The 19,706-nt window shown below is 40.4% G+C and overlaps 1 protein-coding gene across 3 annotated transcripts in view; it reads left to right on the forward strand.

The window, feature by feature from the left end:
• Positions 1-14,339, forward strand: part of LOC123763912 (protein Wnt-2b) — an 87,685-nt gene extending 73,346 nt beyond the window's left edge. For 2 of the 3 annotated variants that reach the window (XM_069330172.1, XM_069330174.1), the window contains exons 2-6: positions 8,292-8,527; positions 10,760-10,878; positions 11,113-11,274; positions 11,901-12,165; positions 12,762-14,339. In XM_069330172.1, the coding sequence (XP_069186273.1) occupies positions 8,292-8,527; positions 10,760-10,878; positions 11,113-11,274; positions 11,901-12,165; positions 12,762-12,985 (1,006 nt within the window). In that variant the 3' untranslated portion in view covers positions 12,986-14,339. The remainder of the gene's footprint in view (positions 1-8,291; positions 8,528-10,759; positions 10,879-11,112; positions 11,275-11,900; positions 12,166-12,761) is intronic. The other variant, XM_069330173.1, reaches the window with a different exon arrangement.
• Positions 14,340-19,706: the final 5,367 nt, after the last annotated feature.

Raw genomic sequence — 19,706 nt, forward strand, 5'->3', positions numbered from 1 at the left:
TTGGCCGGAGCCACTTGTCGATTATTGGACCAGTCCCTCCTCTCAAACTGCCACTACGAACAGAAAATGGTGTACTAAAACACCCGAACCTAACCGATGGACCCACGTATGGAAAACGGGAATATTTGTGAGTCGCTATGATATATAGTACATCATATTTTGTTCTTTGGGGACTTTTTGACGTTAAAATGCGATGCATTGTTCGAGAGGCTGAGTTGACGGCTCACAGGACAACTTCTTTATAGGGTTTTAATAGGAATGTAATGTTATTACTAATTACAAGTGGTATCTATATCTATAAACTAGATGGGGTGTACGGCTGCATGGGGGTATCTTCTCCCTTCCCTTCGTCCCCTTTTCTCATCCACTATTCCTTGCCCACATCCCCCTCTCCACCTTTCTCCATGCCTCTCCTCCACATCCTCTCATTTCACTTCTCAAGCCTCTCCGCCCTCACTCCTAGTCTCCCTCTCTCCTTCCTTCTCCGCCCTCACTCCTAATGCCCCCCCCCTTTCGCTTACACCCTTCTTCCCCCCATCTACAGCTTTCTTCCCCAACATTCCCCCTCTCCATCTTTCTCCCTACTCTCCTTTCCTCTCCACCCCCTCTCCCATTCTCCTCTTTCTTTCTCCCTCTCGTTCCCTCTTCCAACATTCGCGTCTCTCCCTCTTCTTCTTTTCTGCCTCTCTCTCGAAAATTATATTTACTAAATATTGAAACAAATAAATAAGTCTAAAGAAAAACTATTTCAGACTTGTCTACTTGAAAATCGTAGGGAGAGGGAGCGGTTATTGATGCCGATATTTCTTAAAGTGTAGCACTAGGGCCAACCCTGTCTTTGACACTCCCATACCCCCAGGTATCATCTTGCCAAGTTGGATGAGGAAACCTCATCTTCGTAATGATGAGTGAGTTTCCTCATCATCGGAAAGGAAACTTTTTTCCTAATGATGAGTGAGTTTCCAATTGTAATTAAGAAGCAATAAAATGCTTATCTTCAAACACTAAAAAGGTTAGGTTAGGCATTGGGTTTTCTATTCAGCTTTTCAGGTAAACTCAAATAGTCACAATATATTTGACAGTACGGTTTAATCCTAAGTGAAAATAAGTACAATTCCTGATTGCTATGAATAGTACATAATTGCACTTACTTGTGCGGTTACATTTACCTCCCCATTTTTGGAGGACGGGCTGTGTCTCATCGTAAGTGTTGGATGCTGGAAGGTTGCAAGTCAGACCTCAAATATCTGGTTTACAACCTAGTCATTCTCTTTTATAGATATAGATGGAAATGTCTGTCTCTGTTCAAGGTTCATAGCCTGATGCTTAGGGTTGGCTTCAATCAGTTTTTTTGACAGCAATTGTTGTATGGTACTTGCCCAACATGGGTGGGTCAGAATAGGTATCAACGAAAACGAAGCCACGTAAAACTGTGCCAGTGCTATATCTATGATAAATCTTGTAATATCATACCAAGTGGACCAGGGGCCGGATTCACGAAGCAGTTACTCAAGTACTTACGAACGTGTACATCTGTTCTCAATCTTTGAGGGCTTTGGTTACATTTATTAAGCAATTTACAAGCATGAAAACTTCCCAATCTACTGTTCTTATTGTTATAAACGGTCTTCTGGTGATTCGGAGCTCATTAACTGTTTAAAAATTGTAAACAAAGTCGCCAAAGATTGAGAAAAGATGTTCAGATTCGTAAGTGCTTGCATAACTGCTTTTTGAATCCGGGACCAGGAATGATTAATTTTGTCATTTTTTTATTGTAAAACATTATGCACAAATGTCAACAAAATTAAAAAAAAAAATCTATCATGTTTTGCCAGTAATTATCTGTAATACGGTGTTGGGCTGTGATCAGCAGGGGCGGAGGAGGGAGAGGGGAGAGGAGGAGTAATACACAACCTGCCATCACACCAAAAGGCCACATCCTCCTTCGCTTCCACCCACACACTGTGCACTACACTTCAGTCTTTAATGGCGTTTCTATCTCTCCATCACCCCCAAAAGTGAGTTTTTTTATGTATATTGTTAAACATTATGCACTCATCCTCACCAGGGTTGTGGTCCTCACCAGAGTAGAGAGGGTTCTCTCCAAAGTTGGGCATCCTCACCAGGATTGGGGGATCCTCGCCAGGGTTACATAATCCAGGATGAACGTTAAGTATGTAATGCACAAGATATTACAGCAGTTAAAAGTCAAACTGAAAAAAAAACAATCAGAACAAAGAGGGTGGGCCTTTGGGACGTAGCTGGCTTCCTGTCCCCGTGAAGGTCACTAGTGAGAGGCTGGATCTCAGGTATAATTCCTGGAGCTCCTTAAAGCTACTCCTGTGTGTCAGCAGTGGGCATGATTATGTTATTCTGTTCGGTGATGTGTTCCTCCTGTACCTTGCTTGGGGAACGTTGATTCTAAGCTCCTTATTAGCTTTGTCTTGTGGAGGATCTCCTTCGTATTTCATGTTACCTTGTTATTGTCTCCATTGAAGCCCACTAAGCTATTTATTCGACTATCTGTGTCGCTTACCCGGCATCTTGTTTCAGTTGTCATGCCTTCAAACTCTTTATCATGAGTAATGAGCAAGTATTAGTATGAATGTTTCTACTTCGTTACTTCACTGATGTATACCAAGAGTAGCATGGTTCATGCACTTGTGGTACTCCACTTGGTACCTCTCTCTCCATTTTCATGTCTCATCGTAACTGTTTCCAATCCAAGAGATACTCTCTTATCCACTTTGCAATCTTTCCAGTTACTTTTGCTTGTTTCTGAAGTTTGTGCTAGAGTCTCTTATGCACTGGAGCGTGCATGTGTGTGTACTCACCTAGTCGTGCTTGCGAGGGTTGAACTCTGGCTCTTTGGGCCCGCCTCTCAACTGCCAGTCAATCAAGTTCCCTCCCCCTTCTCACACACACACCCAGGAAGCAGCCTGTAGTAGCTGTCTAACTCCCAGGTACCTATTTACTGCTAGGTGAACAGTACATCAGGGTTAAAGACACTGCCCATTTGTTTCAACCTGCACCGGGGATCGATTTCCGGATCCTAGGACTATGAATTCCGAGCGCTGTCCACTCAGCTGTCAGGCTTCCCTGTGTGTGTACTTACCTAGTTTTGCTTGCGTGGGTTGAGCTCTGGCTCTTTGGTCCCGCGCGCGCGTGTATGTGTGTGTACGCAAGCAAAACAAGTAATTTCAAAGGAGTTCAGTTGTCCAGCACAAAACACCATCACCAAATATTCAGTAACTGGCTCGAATTCCAAACTGTTCACATTCCATATCTCAGACATACCCCCATCCCATATCCCTGGGACATGGGGGTATGTCAGGGAAATGGAATGTCCAATATCCCAAACATTCCATATCCCTGACAGGCCCCCGCAACCCCTGAGAAGCCCCTGCGTACTAGCTAGCCCTCGTACCTAACACACTAAGCTCCCTTGATGTAATTGCATATATTTATTAAGTTCTGGTGTATAACGGAGCCTTGTACATAGCAATGGCTGGGTCTGGGAGAGAGGTTTACGGGCTCAGAGCTGATGGATAGACAGCCCGAAGCCACGGAGCTCGGCTGAGCAACCTGAGCCCTGTACTGGATGACCTATAAACGTGTCCAACAACCTTGGCTCTGCCTGCTCTTGAATATTAATATTACTCAGTAAAGTGATGTGGGCTTTATGTCAGCTAAGACAAAATTATGAAAGCAAAAAACCTAATTTACTGGAAGCTCCTGTCTGCTTTGTATTGCCAGGGTGCAGGTGAAGCCACCCGCAAGGCTGGCTGGTACTAACTTTGATCTGGGTATTCTTTCTCCCTGATAACTCAAACCTTGAAAAAAAGCTCAACAGTTGAGACGGAAGGCAAGCTTAGGACAGTGGAATCCTTGTGCAGTTGAAACCTAGCATAGTGGAAGCCTAGTGCAGTAGAAGCTTTGGTTATTTTAAATCTGACGCAGTGGTATCATAGCCGTAATACAAACCTGTCGCAGTAGAAGCTTAGCGCAACAGAAGCTTTGCGTAGTGGAAGTCTAGCGCAACAGAAGCTTGGCATAGTGGAAGCCTAGCGCAACAGAAGCTTGGCATAGTGGAAGCCTAGCGCAACAGAAGCTTGGCATAGTGGAAGCCTACCGCAACAGAAGCTTGGCATAGTGGAAGCCTAGCGCAACAGAAGCTCGGCATAGTGGAAGATTAGCTCAACAGAAGCTTGGCAAAGTGGAAGCCTAGTGCAACAGAAGCTTGGCATAGTGGAAGCCTAGCGCAACAGAAGCTTGGCATAGTGGAAGTCTAGCTCAACAGAAGCTTGGCAAAGTGGAAGCCTAGCGCAACAGAAGCTTGGCATAGTGGAAGCCTAGCGCAACAGAAGCTTGGCATAGTGGAAGCCTAGCGCAACAGAAGCTTGGCATAGTGGAAGCCTAGCGCAACAGAAGCTTGGCATAGTGGAAGCCTAGCGCAACAGAAGCTTGGCATAGTGGAAGCCTAGTGCAACAGAAGCTTGGCATAGTGGAAGCCTAGCGCAACAGAAGCTTGGCATAGTGGAAGCCTACCAAAACAGAAGCTTGGAATAATGGCAGCATAGGACAGTTAAAACTATCCAGCCGCCGTGACAGCCTACTACCGTACAACCATAGTTTATAATTCACTTGTGCTCTATATGTAAAATTACACACACACACACTCTATAAACAAACTCTCGAGTGTGCAAATAACGCGAAGAAAAAAAAATTGAGACCCAGTTCAAAGACAAATGACAATAGTTTAAGTGATATTAGAGTTTCTTAAGCTCACAGTACCATGATGGTTGGAAATTTCAGGCTGGTGGTATATAAGGATGAGCTGAAGAATGTTAGAAAGATTTTTTTGCTGGATTGTAATTGGTTGTAGATGTTACGATCCCGTTGGTGAATTGTATCGCAACTTAATAAGATTCGCAATTCATTGAAGGAATCAACAACATGTATATTGAGATTCTTCTTGTTTATATAGGAAACTTTGCTATAAAGTATAATAATAATGGTATAAAGGAAATCATACACACTAAATATATATTATTAAATATGACCGAAAAAGTAAGATTAATAATTCTAACACGAATTTTCTCAATATTTCTTATGGTTCTTTTCACTGTCGATGGTAATTGAAAAATCAGTTCTCCAAAATTCATTTTTATTTCTAGTCTGACACGACACTTGAACGCGTTTCGTAATAACTTATTACATTTTCTAAGACTTTAGTTTACACACACACAACTATAACCTGCAAACACTAAACAGAGTTCTTACTATGCTATGATTTAAATAGCTTTCATTTTATTTTATACCTGCATTTTGGGTGAGGTGATATGTTACAACAGTTTTGGATGAGGTGAACAAAAACTTTCAACACAAGACAGAACACGAAACAATGGGTATTAATTGGGTAAATTGAAGGTAAGAATGGAAGTAACTGCAGAGGGCCTATTGGCCCATATTTCTTGATGCTTCTATATTGGTGCGGAGTCTTGAAGTGGGTAGAATATAGTTGTGCATTAATTGGCTGTTGATTGCTGGTGTTGACTTCTTGATGTGTAGTGCCTCGCAGATGTCAAGCCGCCTGCTATCGCTGTATCTATCGATGATTTCTGTGTTGTTTGCTAAGATTTCTCTGGTGATGGTCTGGTTGTGGGAAGAGATTATATGTTCCTTAATGGAGCCCAGTTGCCTATGCATCATTAATCGCCTGGAAAGAGATGTTGTCTTGCCTATATACTGAGTTCTTTGAGGCTTACAGTCCCCAAGTGGGCATTTGAAGGCATTGACGACGTTGGTCTCTTTTAAAGCGTTCTGCTTTGTGTCTGGAGAGTTTCTCATGAGTAGGCTGGCCGTTTTTTTGGTTTTATAGTAAATCGTCAATTGTATTATCTTCTTCAGTTGAGAAAATCCTAAGGGACTCTTGCCCCAGGGGCCATGCGTCTCAGATGCTATGGGAACAAAGGTGTATCGACCTTCCAGTCGCCATATTTGGCTGATTTTGTTATTTCAGTGTGGTTGGCCGCCCCACCTGCTTGATCAGCTCCGAAGTGTACATAGGTGTCAGCCAGGGTGGATACACATGTGTAGTCCCACACCAACTGTCTACCATCCTTCCAGGAGTATATGGTGATGCCATCACGGCGAAGTGCGGGGAAATCCGGATTTTGGTCCCCTAGGATACGAGGGGCTTGATACGAAATTATATATATACATATAATATATTTTCCTTTAAATTTGTGTGACACAAATATTACGTTAGATATACCGTGCAAGACAGAAATATAATATTTAGATCAATATGCCTTAGGCAAGCAATTTCTACCGAGAGGTATTTTTCTCATATTATGATAGATACATTTATATTACATCCTTCGAGTCATAATGCGTATTATGAAACATATTAACTATATCAATAAATTTCGTTGCAAAATGCATGTACATAATGTTTAGAAAGCCATCTTATTAGCGAATAATAAGGTAATGTTCTCATCACCAAAATTAGCAACACCGACCAACAACGTTAAAATTATTATATACATATATTTTTAAATTATTCATAATAATGCACTTGCAAACAAATATTTTTTGATAATTTGTTGTGTGTCAATATTTTTTAGTACCAGTTTATAATTAACAACTATATATAATAATACGAATGATAATACTAATATTAATAATAATGATGAATATTTATCCTAATTCAAATATTAATATTATTGTAAACAAATAACTGGTGTTAGCTACATGTACTTACTAGATAGGCTACCCGCCGGGCCCCGAGTCGACCCGGGTGATCTGTCTGTCTGTCTGTCTGTGTATATACTTATCTAGATGTGCTTGCGGTGGTTGAGCTTCGGCTCTTTCGTCCCGCCTCTCTACCGTCAATCTTCTGCTGTACAGATTCCTGCACTTCTCTACCTCTGTTTATTTATAATTTATTTATTTTATTTCTTTATATATATATACAAGAAGGTACATTGGGATTGTGAGGATACATAGCATAGTAATAACAGTCTTGTAAAGCCACTAGTACGCGCAGCGTTTCGGGCAGAAACGTATCTATCATATTTACATTTGATACATTTCATCTATCATATTTACATTTGACATTGTGTATGGAGTCTGCCTCCACCACATCACTTCTTGTGTATTTACTATTTGTGCAGAATCGAGCTATTAGCTCTTGGCCCCGCCTTTCTAACCAATCTATTTTTCCTGTATTATGTCTACTACATATACAGTATTTCTCTCTAACACACACACACATCCCCCAGGAGCAACCCGTGGCAGCTGTCTAACTTCAATACCCTGGGGTACACTATCCTGTGGTTCACTACCCTGGGGTACACTACCCTTGGGTACACTAGCCTTGGGTACACTACCCTGGGGTATACTATCCTGTGGTTCACTACCCTGGGGTATACTATCCTGTGGTTCACTACCCTGGGGTACACTATCCTGTGGTTCACTACCCTGGGGTACACTACCCTTGGGTACACTACCCTTGGGTACACTACCCTGGGGTATACTATCCTGTGGTTCACTACCCTGGGGTATACTATCCTGTGGTTCACTACCCTGGGGTACACTACCCTTGGGTACACTACCCTGGGGTACACTATCCTTGGGTACACTACCCTGGGGGACACTACCCTGGTGTACACTACCAGTGTACCCATCCAGTTTGACTCCAATTTTTCACATGTTTTGTGGACAGTTTCTCGTCAAAATTCCGCTCCTGATGTGGTAATTGGTGGGTTGTATACAAGTGCTTTCTTGTCAAGTCTTCTGACAGTGTACACTATTGGTTGGTTGCCTTCGTAAGACAGCCATCAGCTGGGTTTTATCTGGGGCAACGATAACCTCCCAACATCATCTTTTTGTCTCTGGGAAAGTCAGTGTCCAGTTATCGGCATGAGCACCAGACTCTGGTATTAATCTCAGGATACCATCGATGTTATGTAGATTCAAATTCACAAAGATATGCATTGTCTCTTGTGCTGAAGAATATATTTATTATTATGATTATATTCCCATTTTCATCCACAATGCACTCCCTTAACATTTTCTGTTTGTCACTCGCATTTAACCCTTCCCGTCGGGACTACTGAATTGGGCACCGTTCCTTCTTTCAGTCCTCAAATCCTAGCTCGTATCATGTCCTCTCCTTGCATCACATGCATGTGCTATTCGCTCATACTAGCTTAACGCTCTATTCCTGTACCTCACACACCTCCTGCAGGCGTTGCCACTCATATGACCTGCTTCATCTCCTGCAGGTTCGTATCGCAGCTGAGTGCCTCGTACTCCTCGACGCGGATCCACTGTGAGAACATCCCTGGGCTGGTACGTCGCCAGCGTGTGCTCTGTAAGCGCCACCCGGACGCCATGCTCGCTGTCACCGAGGGCGCCATCCAGGGGGTCAGGCACTGCCAGAAGCAGTTCCAGGACGCCCGCTGGAACTGCTCCACAATTCCCCGCGACGCCTCCGTCTTCGGCAGACACGTTCTGAAGAGTACGTGCGTGGGCAGGTTGTTGGAGCAGCTGCTGGATATGCCTCTCTGTCTCTCTCCTAGCTATATATATATATATATATATATATATATATATATATATATATATATATATATATATATATATATATATATATATATATATATATGTCGTACCTAGTAGCCAGAACGCACTTTTCGGCCTACTGCACAAGGCCCGGTTTGCCTAATAAGCCAAGTTTTCCCGAATTTATATATTTTTCCAATTTTTGTCTTTTGAAATGATAAATCTGTCCATTTTATTATGTATGAGTTAATTTGTTTAAATTTGAGTTAAAACTAACATATATATATATGACCGAACCTAACCAAGCCTATCTTCAATAATGAAAATTATATTTATCAATAAAATCAGAAACATTGAAATGGAATCGTAAGATATTTAGTATATTGTGTGTTGCTCCTACATGCAACAGATGGTGCTGTTTTAAAAAAAAATGTTTTTACCTGTCACAGGTGTGGCGTTTATACTTATACTCATGAAATGAACGGTATGGTAAGCAACACAGCTCAATTCCAACACAATATCACACTAAATAATTGAATCAAAATGAAAATAATTCGAAATCTATGAAAATTCAATTTGTCAATGTATTCGGAAACACTGAAATGGAATCGTAACATATTTAGTATATCGTGTGGCGCTCTTACGTGCAACAGATGGCGCTGTTTTAACAAAAAATTAATGATTTTACCTGTCACAGGTGTGACATCCGTACTTATACTTTCAATATGAATGGTATTTTAAACAACACAGCTCAATTCCAACGCAATGTCACACAAAATAATGAAATCAAAATGAAAAAATATCGAAATCTATGAAAATTCAATTTATCAATGCAATCGGAAACATTGAAATGGAATCATAACTTATTTAGAATAGTGTGTGTTGCTATTACGTGCAACAGATGGCGCTGTTTTTCAAAAGAAGCATGTTTTAATTTGTCACCAGGTGTGGAATCTATATAGTAGGTATATAAAAGCTTGCGCATATTCGAATGGAACGTTGTGTCAAAATTTCAAAGCAATCGGTAAAGAACTTTCGAAGATTACCGATTTTGAACAAACGACCATTTACATTTTTATTTATATAGATATATCTTGCTCCCTTTATCTCCTCTTTCACTGTTTTTTTTTATCACTCTTTGGATATTTAGCTCTGTCTCTCTGTCTCTCTCCTATTATGTCTCTCAACAGTGCTCTTCTGAGAGAGAAAAGCACTTCTGCTCCTCCACACCTGAAGAACATCTTGTAATTATATATTTTGTAGTTGAAGAGCGTAATTAGTGACCCAAGGACAATAGCAGTTGCCTCTCCCTCCTCCCACACGCCTCCCTCCTCCCACACACCTCTCTCTTCCCACACACCTCTCTCTTCCCACACACCTCCCTCCTCCCACACGCCTCCCTCCTCCCACACACCTCCCTCCTCCCTCATGCCCCCCTCTCCCCTCTTTTGTGTATATATATATATATATATATATATATATATATATATATATATATATATATATATATATATATATTTCGTACCTAGTAGCCAAAACGCATTTCTTGGCCTTCTATACATGGCCCAATTTGCCTAATAGGCCGAGTGATTTTTTTTTTTTACAATAAATTGCTTCCAGTTCGTTTATTTGAATTATTATTACTATTTTATATTAAGAATATAAATTATTGATGTAGTTAAGTTTGTTTCCGTTAGGTTAAGATAGATTAGGTTAGGTTAGGTTAGGTTAAGATAGGTTAGGTTAGGTTAGGTAGGGTTGGTTAGGTTTGGTCATATATCTACGTTAATTTTAACTCAAATTTAAGAAAATTAACTCATACATAATGAAATGATACCTTCATAAGAAAAGAATAAGAAAATTAGATAAATTCAGGAAAACTTGGCTTATTAGGCAAATCGGGCCTTGCATAGCAGGCCGAGTACGACGTTCTGGCTACTAGGTACAACATATATATATATATATATATATATATATATATATATATATATATATATATATATATATATATTGAACCCACTTATATCTCTCTCTCTCTTTGCTACCTTTGCCATTCCCCATACGCCTCCCCACTCTTGCCACTTCCTCCTATATGTCTCCCCTCCATCACCCCACAATCCTCCCTACATACTCCCCCCCCCCCTCCCCACACACTCCCCACCACCTGACCAGCTGCTCGGTGTTCCAGCAGGTACCCGGGAGTCTGCGTTCGTGTACGCCATCAACAGCGCTGGGGTGGTTCACGCCATCACCCGTGCCTGCTCCAGGGGCGCCATCACTAACTGCGCTTGCGATCTCTCCAAGAAGGTGAGTCCATCTAGGTTTATTATTTCACGTGAATATGAAAAGCTTGCATAAGGTGATAATTTTCAGATGAAAGTGACGATTTTAGTTACTGGTGGGGGGTCCCCCTCACCTTCCATAACATCTAGTAACTATAACATTATAGGACATCCAGTAAGTAAGTAATTTTAAAGAAAGCTAAGCCAGGAAGACCAGGAAGCTGGAGGACTTCCAGTAACCCGGTTTATCTCTTTCCAGGGCAGTCACAGGGACCGGGCGGGACAGTTCAGCTGGGGCGGCTGCTCTGACAACATCCGCTACGGCACCGCCTTCGCCAGGAAGTTCGTGGACGCCAGAGACCGCGGCCAGAGGGACGCCAGGGCTCTTATGAACCTCCACAACAACCGCGCCGGACGCAAGGTATGGAGCTGAGGGGAAGGGGTTATGGGTGTGGGGCTGTGGTGTAGTGAAGGCTTGAGTTGGAAGTTGGTTAGGACAGAACTGAGTTGTTGAAAGTTGGAATGAAGGGAAGGATGGGAGGGGAAAGAGGGGTCGTGTGAGGAAAGAGAGGAAAGCAGTATAGGAGAGACGTGCGTCAGAGGATCAGGTGCACACATTATCTCAAGTGACACTCGTATAATTTGCATAGTGAATCACATTCTGCAACACCGTGATTCTGTAACTCTCACGCCGTGTTTAACACAATGATGTATGTCTATACATTAATGTGAAGAGGGTGTAAATGTACAGATATAAAGACCTGTATAGGAGATGCTTAGTGATGACTTGTTGGAGATGCTTAGAGGAGATGACTTCTTGGAGATCAATATAGGAGATGACTTGTTTGCAATGCTTAGAACAGATGACATGTTAGAGAGAGAATAGACGACTCTTTGGAGACTCAGTAGAGACGCGTAGATGGAACGAAGCAGCATAAAATCAAATAGATATTTATATATTAAACTGACATGCCCTCCCCCGCCCAAGGGCACCCACCACCTCCACTCAGCTCCTACCAACGTCTTAAAATCACACTTCTCCTGCAGGCGGTGCGGAAGAAGATGCGACTGGAGTGCAAATGCCACGGCGTGTCTGGTTCCTGCACCGTCAGAACCTGCTGGCAGACAATGGCGCCCTTCGGAGCCACTGCCCGCTGGCTCAAGACCCGCTACGACGGGGCCACAGAAGTCAGCGTCCTGCCCAACGGCGCCGGCCTCGTTCCTCGCCACGGCGACCACAAAAAACCCAGGAAGAAGGACTTGGTGTACCTGGAGCCCTCGCCTGACTACTGCGATGCTGACTCCTCCTCGGGTAGGTCCTGGTCTGGCGGGACCCACAGTGTGTGCGAGAGATGAAGTGAATGAGTTCGACAAAGAGAAAGCGTGACAAAAGAAGATTGTAAGAGTGTGATAGAAAATATGAAAGAACGTTTGAGAGCATGAGTGTGTGTAAGATAATCAAGAATATGCGAATGTAGGAGAAAGATACACTCTTTCTCCTCTTACAAGAGGAGAATCTATATATACATATAAAAGAGAAGGTGTGTGTGTGTGTGGTGGAGATAGGGGACCAGACGCTTGCGGGTAGCCTCGCCAAACTTTACAGGATGACTGGAAGATGGCGAAGGTAAGGAAGGTAGGTATGATAATGATTGTAGATGGGACGCCCTGCCCGGTTAGTGAAGACGGCCACAGTGATGAAGGTCGTGAGTAGTGTAGATGTGGCCTCGGGTCACCGGAGCAACGCTGGGTACCCCTGCTAGTGTGAGACAAAGCGTGAGAAATAGAATATAAGAGAGTGTGTGAGAAAAGAGTGCGAGAGAAATGTATGAACGAGAAAGATTGTGAGATAGAGAGAACGCATGTGATCTGTGGTTCACTCATCCTCCTGACGTCTTCCCTCCACAGGGTTCACCGGCACTGGAGGCCGGCAGTGTAACCGGACCTCGAAGGGCACCGACGGGTGCGACCTGCTGTGCTGCGGCCGCGGCTACGACACCCGCAGGCGGCTCATCAGCACCAAGTGTGAGTGCAAGTTTCAGTGGTGCTGCTCCGTCGACTGCAAGACCTGCGAGGCCTGGCGGGACCTTCACTTTTGTAAAGCGTGGCAGGACCCCTCACCGCGCGTCTGACCTGCCCAGGACCTGGTGGCACATGTCTGACCTGCCCAGGACCTGGTGGCACATGTCTGACCTGCCCAGGACCTGGTGGCACATGTCTGACCTGTCCAGGACCTTGTGGCACATGTCTGACCTGCCCAGGACCTGGTGGCACATGTCTGACCTGCCCAGGACCTGGAGGCACATGTCTGACCTGCCCAGGACCTGGAGGCACATGTCTGACCTGCCCAGGACCTGGTGGCACATGTCTGACCTGCCCAGGACCTGGTGGCACATGTCTGACCTGCCCAGGACCTGGTGGCACATGTCTGACCTGCCCAGGACCTGGAGGCACATGTCTGACCTGCCCAGGACCTGGAGGCACATGTATGACCTGCCCAGGACCTGGTGGCACATGTCTGACCTGCCCAGGACTTGGTGGCACATGTCTGACCTGCCCAGGACCTGGTGGCACATGTCTGACCTGCCCAGGACCTGGTGGCACATGTCAGACCTGCATAGGACCTGTTATCGCGTATCTTAGACCCAAGACCGCTTGTCTGACCTACGTAGAACTTCTTAGTACGTGATTAAATTGCGTAGGATCAGTACCGTGTGTCGTGACTTTAGGATTCGCTGGTATTAAGTCTCTCGCACACCGGATTTCTGAACCCAAAACTGACTCGCGCAGGAACTAACGTCGCCCGCATGACCTGCGCCTGCCATGTCTCTTTTGATTTGCGCAGATGTGATATCGCCTCCTGCTTCAGTAAGTTCTGTTGAAGTAACTTCAGCACAAGTTCTGCTTTAGTTATTTCAGGGTATCTTGGCCTTCCAAGCGACGAGGAAGAACTGTCGCACACAGAGGTGACCATGTGGTCTTCCCCGACCTGCTCGCTCGCCAGGGCACCCACACGCTCTATCTACCCTCCAACTGGATTTAAGAGTGAAATGAAATAAAAATATATTCCTTTTACAGAGAAAAAAGACGTGGAACTATAAGGTAGTATATAATATGAACCCTCGCGTGTCCTGGAAGAAATACACCCAGTAGCCCTTAGAAAGAGACTCTTCAATTTTAAACATAGAACGAACAATTGCTGAAACGATGGACTCAAATATTCTCTGTAACGGGAAGTGATTCTCCAATGTTCTTATTTTTCAATCGAGAAAGTTATAGAGGTTGGGTTGAAGAGACTTATTGTAGCCGTTACTGCACGCGAGCACGAGGCTCTTAAGGTAATCCCAGAAGTGTACTGACGTCACAGGTGTCGGGGGAGTCCCTAGTGTCTTCATGTGTCATCACCTCTCTCATCTCTATCTTTTGTAACTATTTATTTATTTATTTACAATTTTATCGTTAGCTGAATCTATATATATATATATATATATATATATATATATATATATATATATATATATATACATATATATATATATATATATATATATATATATATATATATATATATCTATATATATATATGACAATGTCAGACCACGGAGGAAAAATGAAACAGGAAATTTCCTTAAGTACTTTCGTATATTAAATACATCTTCAGAAGGTCCTTCTGAAGATGTATTTAATATACGAAAGTACTTAAGGAAATTTCCTGTTTCATTTTTCCTCCGTGGTCTGACATTGTCACATTCTTAATCACGTGTTTATTTTCGTGATATACACACACATATATATATATATATATATATATATATATATATATATATATATATATATATATATATATATATATATATATATATATATATATATATATATATATATATATATATATATATATATATATATATAGAGGTGTTTTTTAATTTTCCTAGTAACCTGTTATTCGATTTATCTTCCTAATAACACGGAAGTTAGGCTGTTACCTAACACCCACTATCTAACTGCTACTCTACCTCTTAACAATCACCGTCTATCAAGCACTAAACTTGGGAATGATGAGAGGCGAGCCGTGAGGTGCAGCGTGAGGGGCAGGCCGCCCGCCCGTCAACAAGGGCAGACGTGGTGGAGCAGAGACCAGGGTCTGCCCACCCATACGCCAGGCGTGCCTCCGCATCCACCACCACCTCCCTCTACCGACCTTATCTAACCTCTTAACACACCTATGCACACGCCACCCCCCCCCCCCCCCACAGATATATATATATATATATATATATATATATATATATATATATATATATATATATATATATATATATATATATATATATATATATTTTTTTTTTCAAAAAAAGGGAAGGGAGTACCACCTCTGGCTGGAATATATATATATATATATATATATATATATATATATATATATATATATATATATATATATATATATATATTATATATATATATATATATATATATATATATATATATATATATATATATATATATATATATATATATACAGAGAGAGAGAGAGAGAGAGAGAGAGAGAGAGAGAGAGAGAGAGAGAGAGAGAGAGAGAGAGAGAGAGAGAGAGAGAGAGAGAGAGAGAGAGAGAGAGAGAGAGAGTGAGAGAGAGAGAGAGAGAGAGAGAGAGAGAGAGAGAGAGAGAGAGAGAGAGAGAGAGAGAGAGAGAGAGAGAGAGAGAGAGAGAGAGAGAGAGAGAGAGAGAGAGAGAGAGAGAGAGAGAGAGAGAGAGAGAGAGAGAGAGAGAGAGAGAGAGAGAGAGAGAGAGAGAGAGAGAGAGAGAGAGAGAGAGAGAGATATTCCACGCAACATCTCCCTCTCCCCCTCTCCACACCACCCACATTTCACGCGAGTAAACGGCGGGAGTAACAAACCTGTACGGTCTACACCCGGCTCACGGGACGAGTATGGGGTACACAGTACACTAGCTGCCGACGGCGGCAACAATCTCATATTATGTAAGGCTTCATGAAAATTGAATAGGGGGGTCAATTATGACACAGATATTTCTTAAAGCAAGGCACTTGGGACGACCTCGGCTGACCTATGACAGTTACATACCCCATGTTGCAATGCTAGGTGAGGTGGCCTCCAGCGTCTGGAGACCGACCGACCTGGGACATATATATAATGTATATATAGACGACGATCTCTCGGCGGCCTGAAATTTCAATATTTTCATTGTTTTCGAAGTGTGGATATCGCAGTGATCTGGAGGTGTGAACCTTTATGAAGTCTGGATTACCTGCAGCTTTCAGCTGACTTTATCATTCAGTGTTTTATGTGTTAATTAGTCAGCTAGAGAGAATACCTTATAACCGGAGACCAGATGTGTGTACATCTCTCTCTTCTCCGTGTGTACACCATGCTCTCGTGTGTACACCTTACTCTCATGTGAACATCTATCCATGTGAACACCTTAGCCACGTATGTATATCGTGCCCCCATGTGTACACCTTGCCACTGTATGTACACCTTGCCTCTATGTGTATACCTAGCCAGTGTGTACATCTCTTTTCCTATGTACAGCTCTCTTTTCCGTGTGTGTGCATCTTATCCAAGTGTAAATATCATGCCCCTCCCCCGTGTGTACTCCATACCCTTTGTGTGCACACGTTGCTCCCTTCCCCCTGTCTTCCGTTTGTACAACCCATTCTCCGTGTACACATGTTCCGCTACCGTGATGTACTTCTAATGTCTCCATAATGTCCAAACCTCCTCAGCTCTGCCCATCTGCGCTCTCTGTGTATATATAACGCAGCTAATTTACCAGCTATGCGTATGTTTGTGACTGTATATACAGGTGGTTGAGTCAGTGCATATTGAAGCTGGTTACTGTGTACTCATCCTTACGTGGGGGATGCTCCATTGTCAGACTCTATGTTGACTGCAATTTATAATGTTTTTTTTTGTCCACATCTATTACTAAATCAATTTTTTTTAAATTTCTGCCTTGTTCGTGAATCTGGGTATGTTCCTATCGGCTTTAACATATACATATTTATGTTCATTTCACTGTTTCTACCTGTCATTTTCTCCTTTGGCATCTGGCAATCGTCATTATTTTTCTCCTACACCTTTCCATATATACTCTCTTTCTCTGTGTAAATACATATCGCCTTCTCTCTGTTTCTAATAGCTTTCCTAACGTCTCAATTTACAGATATATGTATATATATATATATATATATATATATATATATATATATATATATATATATATATATATACATATATATATATATATATATATATATATATATATATATATATGTATATATATATATATATATATATATATATATATATATAAAATTTGTATATAAACATATGTCGAATCTAGTAGCCAGAATGCACTTATCGGCCTAGTATGCAAGACCCGATTTGCCTAATAGGCAGAGTGGTTTTCTTTATTTTCAACAAATTGTTTCCAATTAGTTTGTTTGAATTATTATCATTATATTACATTTAGAACATAAATGATTAACTTAGTTATGTTTAGTTTAGGTTAAGATAGGTTAGGTTAGGTTAGGTAGGGTTGGTTAGGTTCTGTAATATATCTACGTGAGTTTTAACTGAATTTTAACAAAATGAACTCATACATAATGATATGGATATCTTTATCATTTAACAAGAAAAAAATTAGAAAAATATATATTAAGGAAAACTTGGCTTAATAAGCAAATCGGGTCTTGCATAGTAGGCCGAGTACTGCATTCTGGCTATTAGGTAAAACATATGTATATATATATATATATATATATATGTCGTACCTAGTAGCCAGAACTCACTTCTCAGCCTACTATTCAAGGCCCGATTTGCCTAATAAGCCAAGTTTTCCTGAATAAATATATTTACTATAATTTTTTTCTTATGAAATGATAAAGCAACCATTTTCTCTATGTATGAGGTCATTTTTTTTTATTGGAGTTAAAATTAACGTAGATATATGACCGAACCTAACCAACCCTACCTAACCTAACCTAACCTATATTTATAGGTAAGGTTAGGTTAGGTAGCCAAAAAAAGCTAGGTTAGGTTAGGTTAGGTAGGTTAGGTAGACGAAAAAACATTAATTCTTGAAAACTTGGCTTATTAGGCAAATCGGGCCTTGAATAGTAGGCTGAGAAGTGCGTTCTGGCTATTAGGTACGACATATATATATATATATATATATATATATATGTCGTACCTAGTAGCCAGAACGCACTTCTCAGCCTACTATGCAAGGTCCAATTTGCCTAATAAGCCAAGTTTTCCTGAATTAATATATTTTCTCTAATTTTTTTTCTTATGAAATGATAAACCTACCCATTTCCATATGTATGAGATCAATTTTATTTTATTGGAGTTAAAATTAACGTAGATATATGACCGAACCTAACCAACCCTACCTAACCTAACCTAACCTATCTCTATAGGTTAGGTTGGGTTAGGTAGCCAAAAAAGTTAGGTTAGGTTAGGTTAGGTAGGTTAGGTAGTCGAAAAATAATTAATTCATGAAAACTTGGCTTATTAGGCAAATCGGGCCGTGCATAGTAGGCTGAGAATTGCGTTCTGGCTACTAGGTACGACATATATATATATATATATATATATATATATATATATATATATATATATATATATTCATTATATATATATATATATATATATATATATATATATATATATATATATATATATATATATATATATATATATATATATATATATATATTGATTTGCTTGTAAATCGCAGAAGAGAGCATTTTGGGTTTACTTAAGTAATTTTTTGTATATGAAAAAGGTAATATTTATATTTGAAAATTATGTATAAAAAGTAATGAAGAATATTTTTAAATTTCCTATTTAGAACCTATGAGACTAGTCAGTGTGTATGTATCTATGTATGTTGAGGATATATATATATATATATATATATATATATATATATATATATATATATATATATATATATATATATGTATACATATATAGTTTAGTAACCTTTAAGTGGTTTAGCGTTCTGTGTGTATCATAATATATCAAGCACCTTCAATAGCATTGCCTCATAGACGTCTTATAGAGAAATTGTATTTTTAATGTTGTAGACATTCATGAGTGATCCGGAAAGTACTTTATTGATGAATTTATTTTATTAAAGATGACATAAATTATCCCCGGATGATTACATTAATTTGTTTAAATCTTGTGAGTGCAACAGGGCTGTTCTAGGAGGAGGCTGGACCCAATGAATGGTCTTCATTAAATTTAGTAACCATTCCAAAAGAAAGCGAGAGTTGTGATGAGAGATTCTCTGTAATGATAAGCCATATTATATATATATATATATATATATATATATATATATATATATATATATATATATATATTTATATATATATATATATATATATATAATTATATGTATAATTATATATATATATATATATATATATATATATATATATATATATATATATATATATATATATATATATATATATATGCAAACAAGCCTGAATGGTCCCCAGTACTATATGCGACTGAAAACTCACACCCCAGAAGTGACTCGAACCCATACTCCCAGGAGAAATACTCCCATACTCTCCTGGGAGTATGGGTTCGAATCACTTCTGGGGTGTGAGTTTTCAGTCATATATATATATATATATATATATATATATATATATATATATATATATATATATATATATATATATATATATATATATATATATATATATCTGTGTGTGTGTGTGTGTGTGTGTGTGTGTGTGTGTGTGTGTGTGTGTGTGTGTGTGTGTGTGTGTGTGTGTGTGTGTGTGTAAATCACGAAAATTT

The sequence above is a fragment of the Procambarus clarkii genome, chromosome 23 (assembly GCF_040958095.1).
Source record: "Procambarus clarkii isolate CNS0578487 chromosome 23, FALCON_Pclarkii_2.0, whole genome shotgun sequence".
NCBI lineage: Eukaryota > Metazoa > Arthropoda > Malacostraca > Decapoda > Cambaridae > Procambarus > Procambarus clarkii.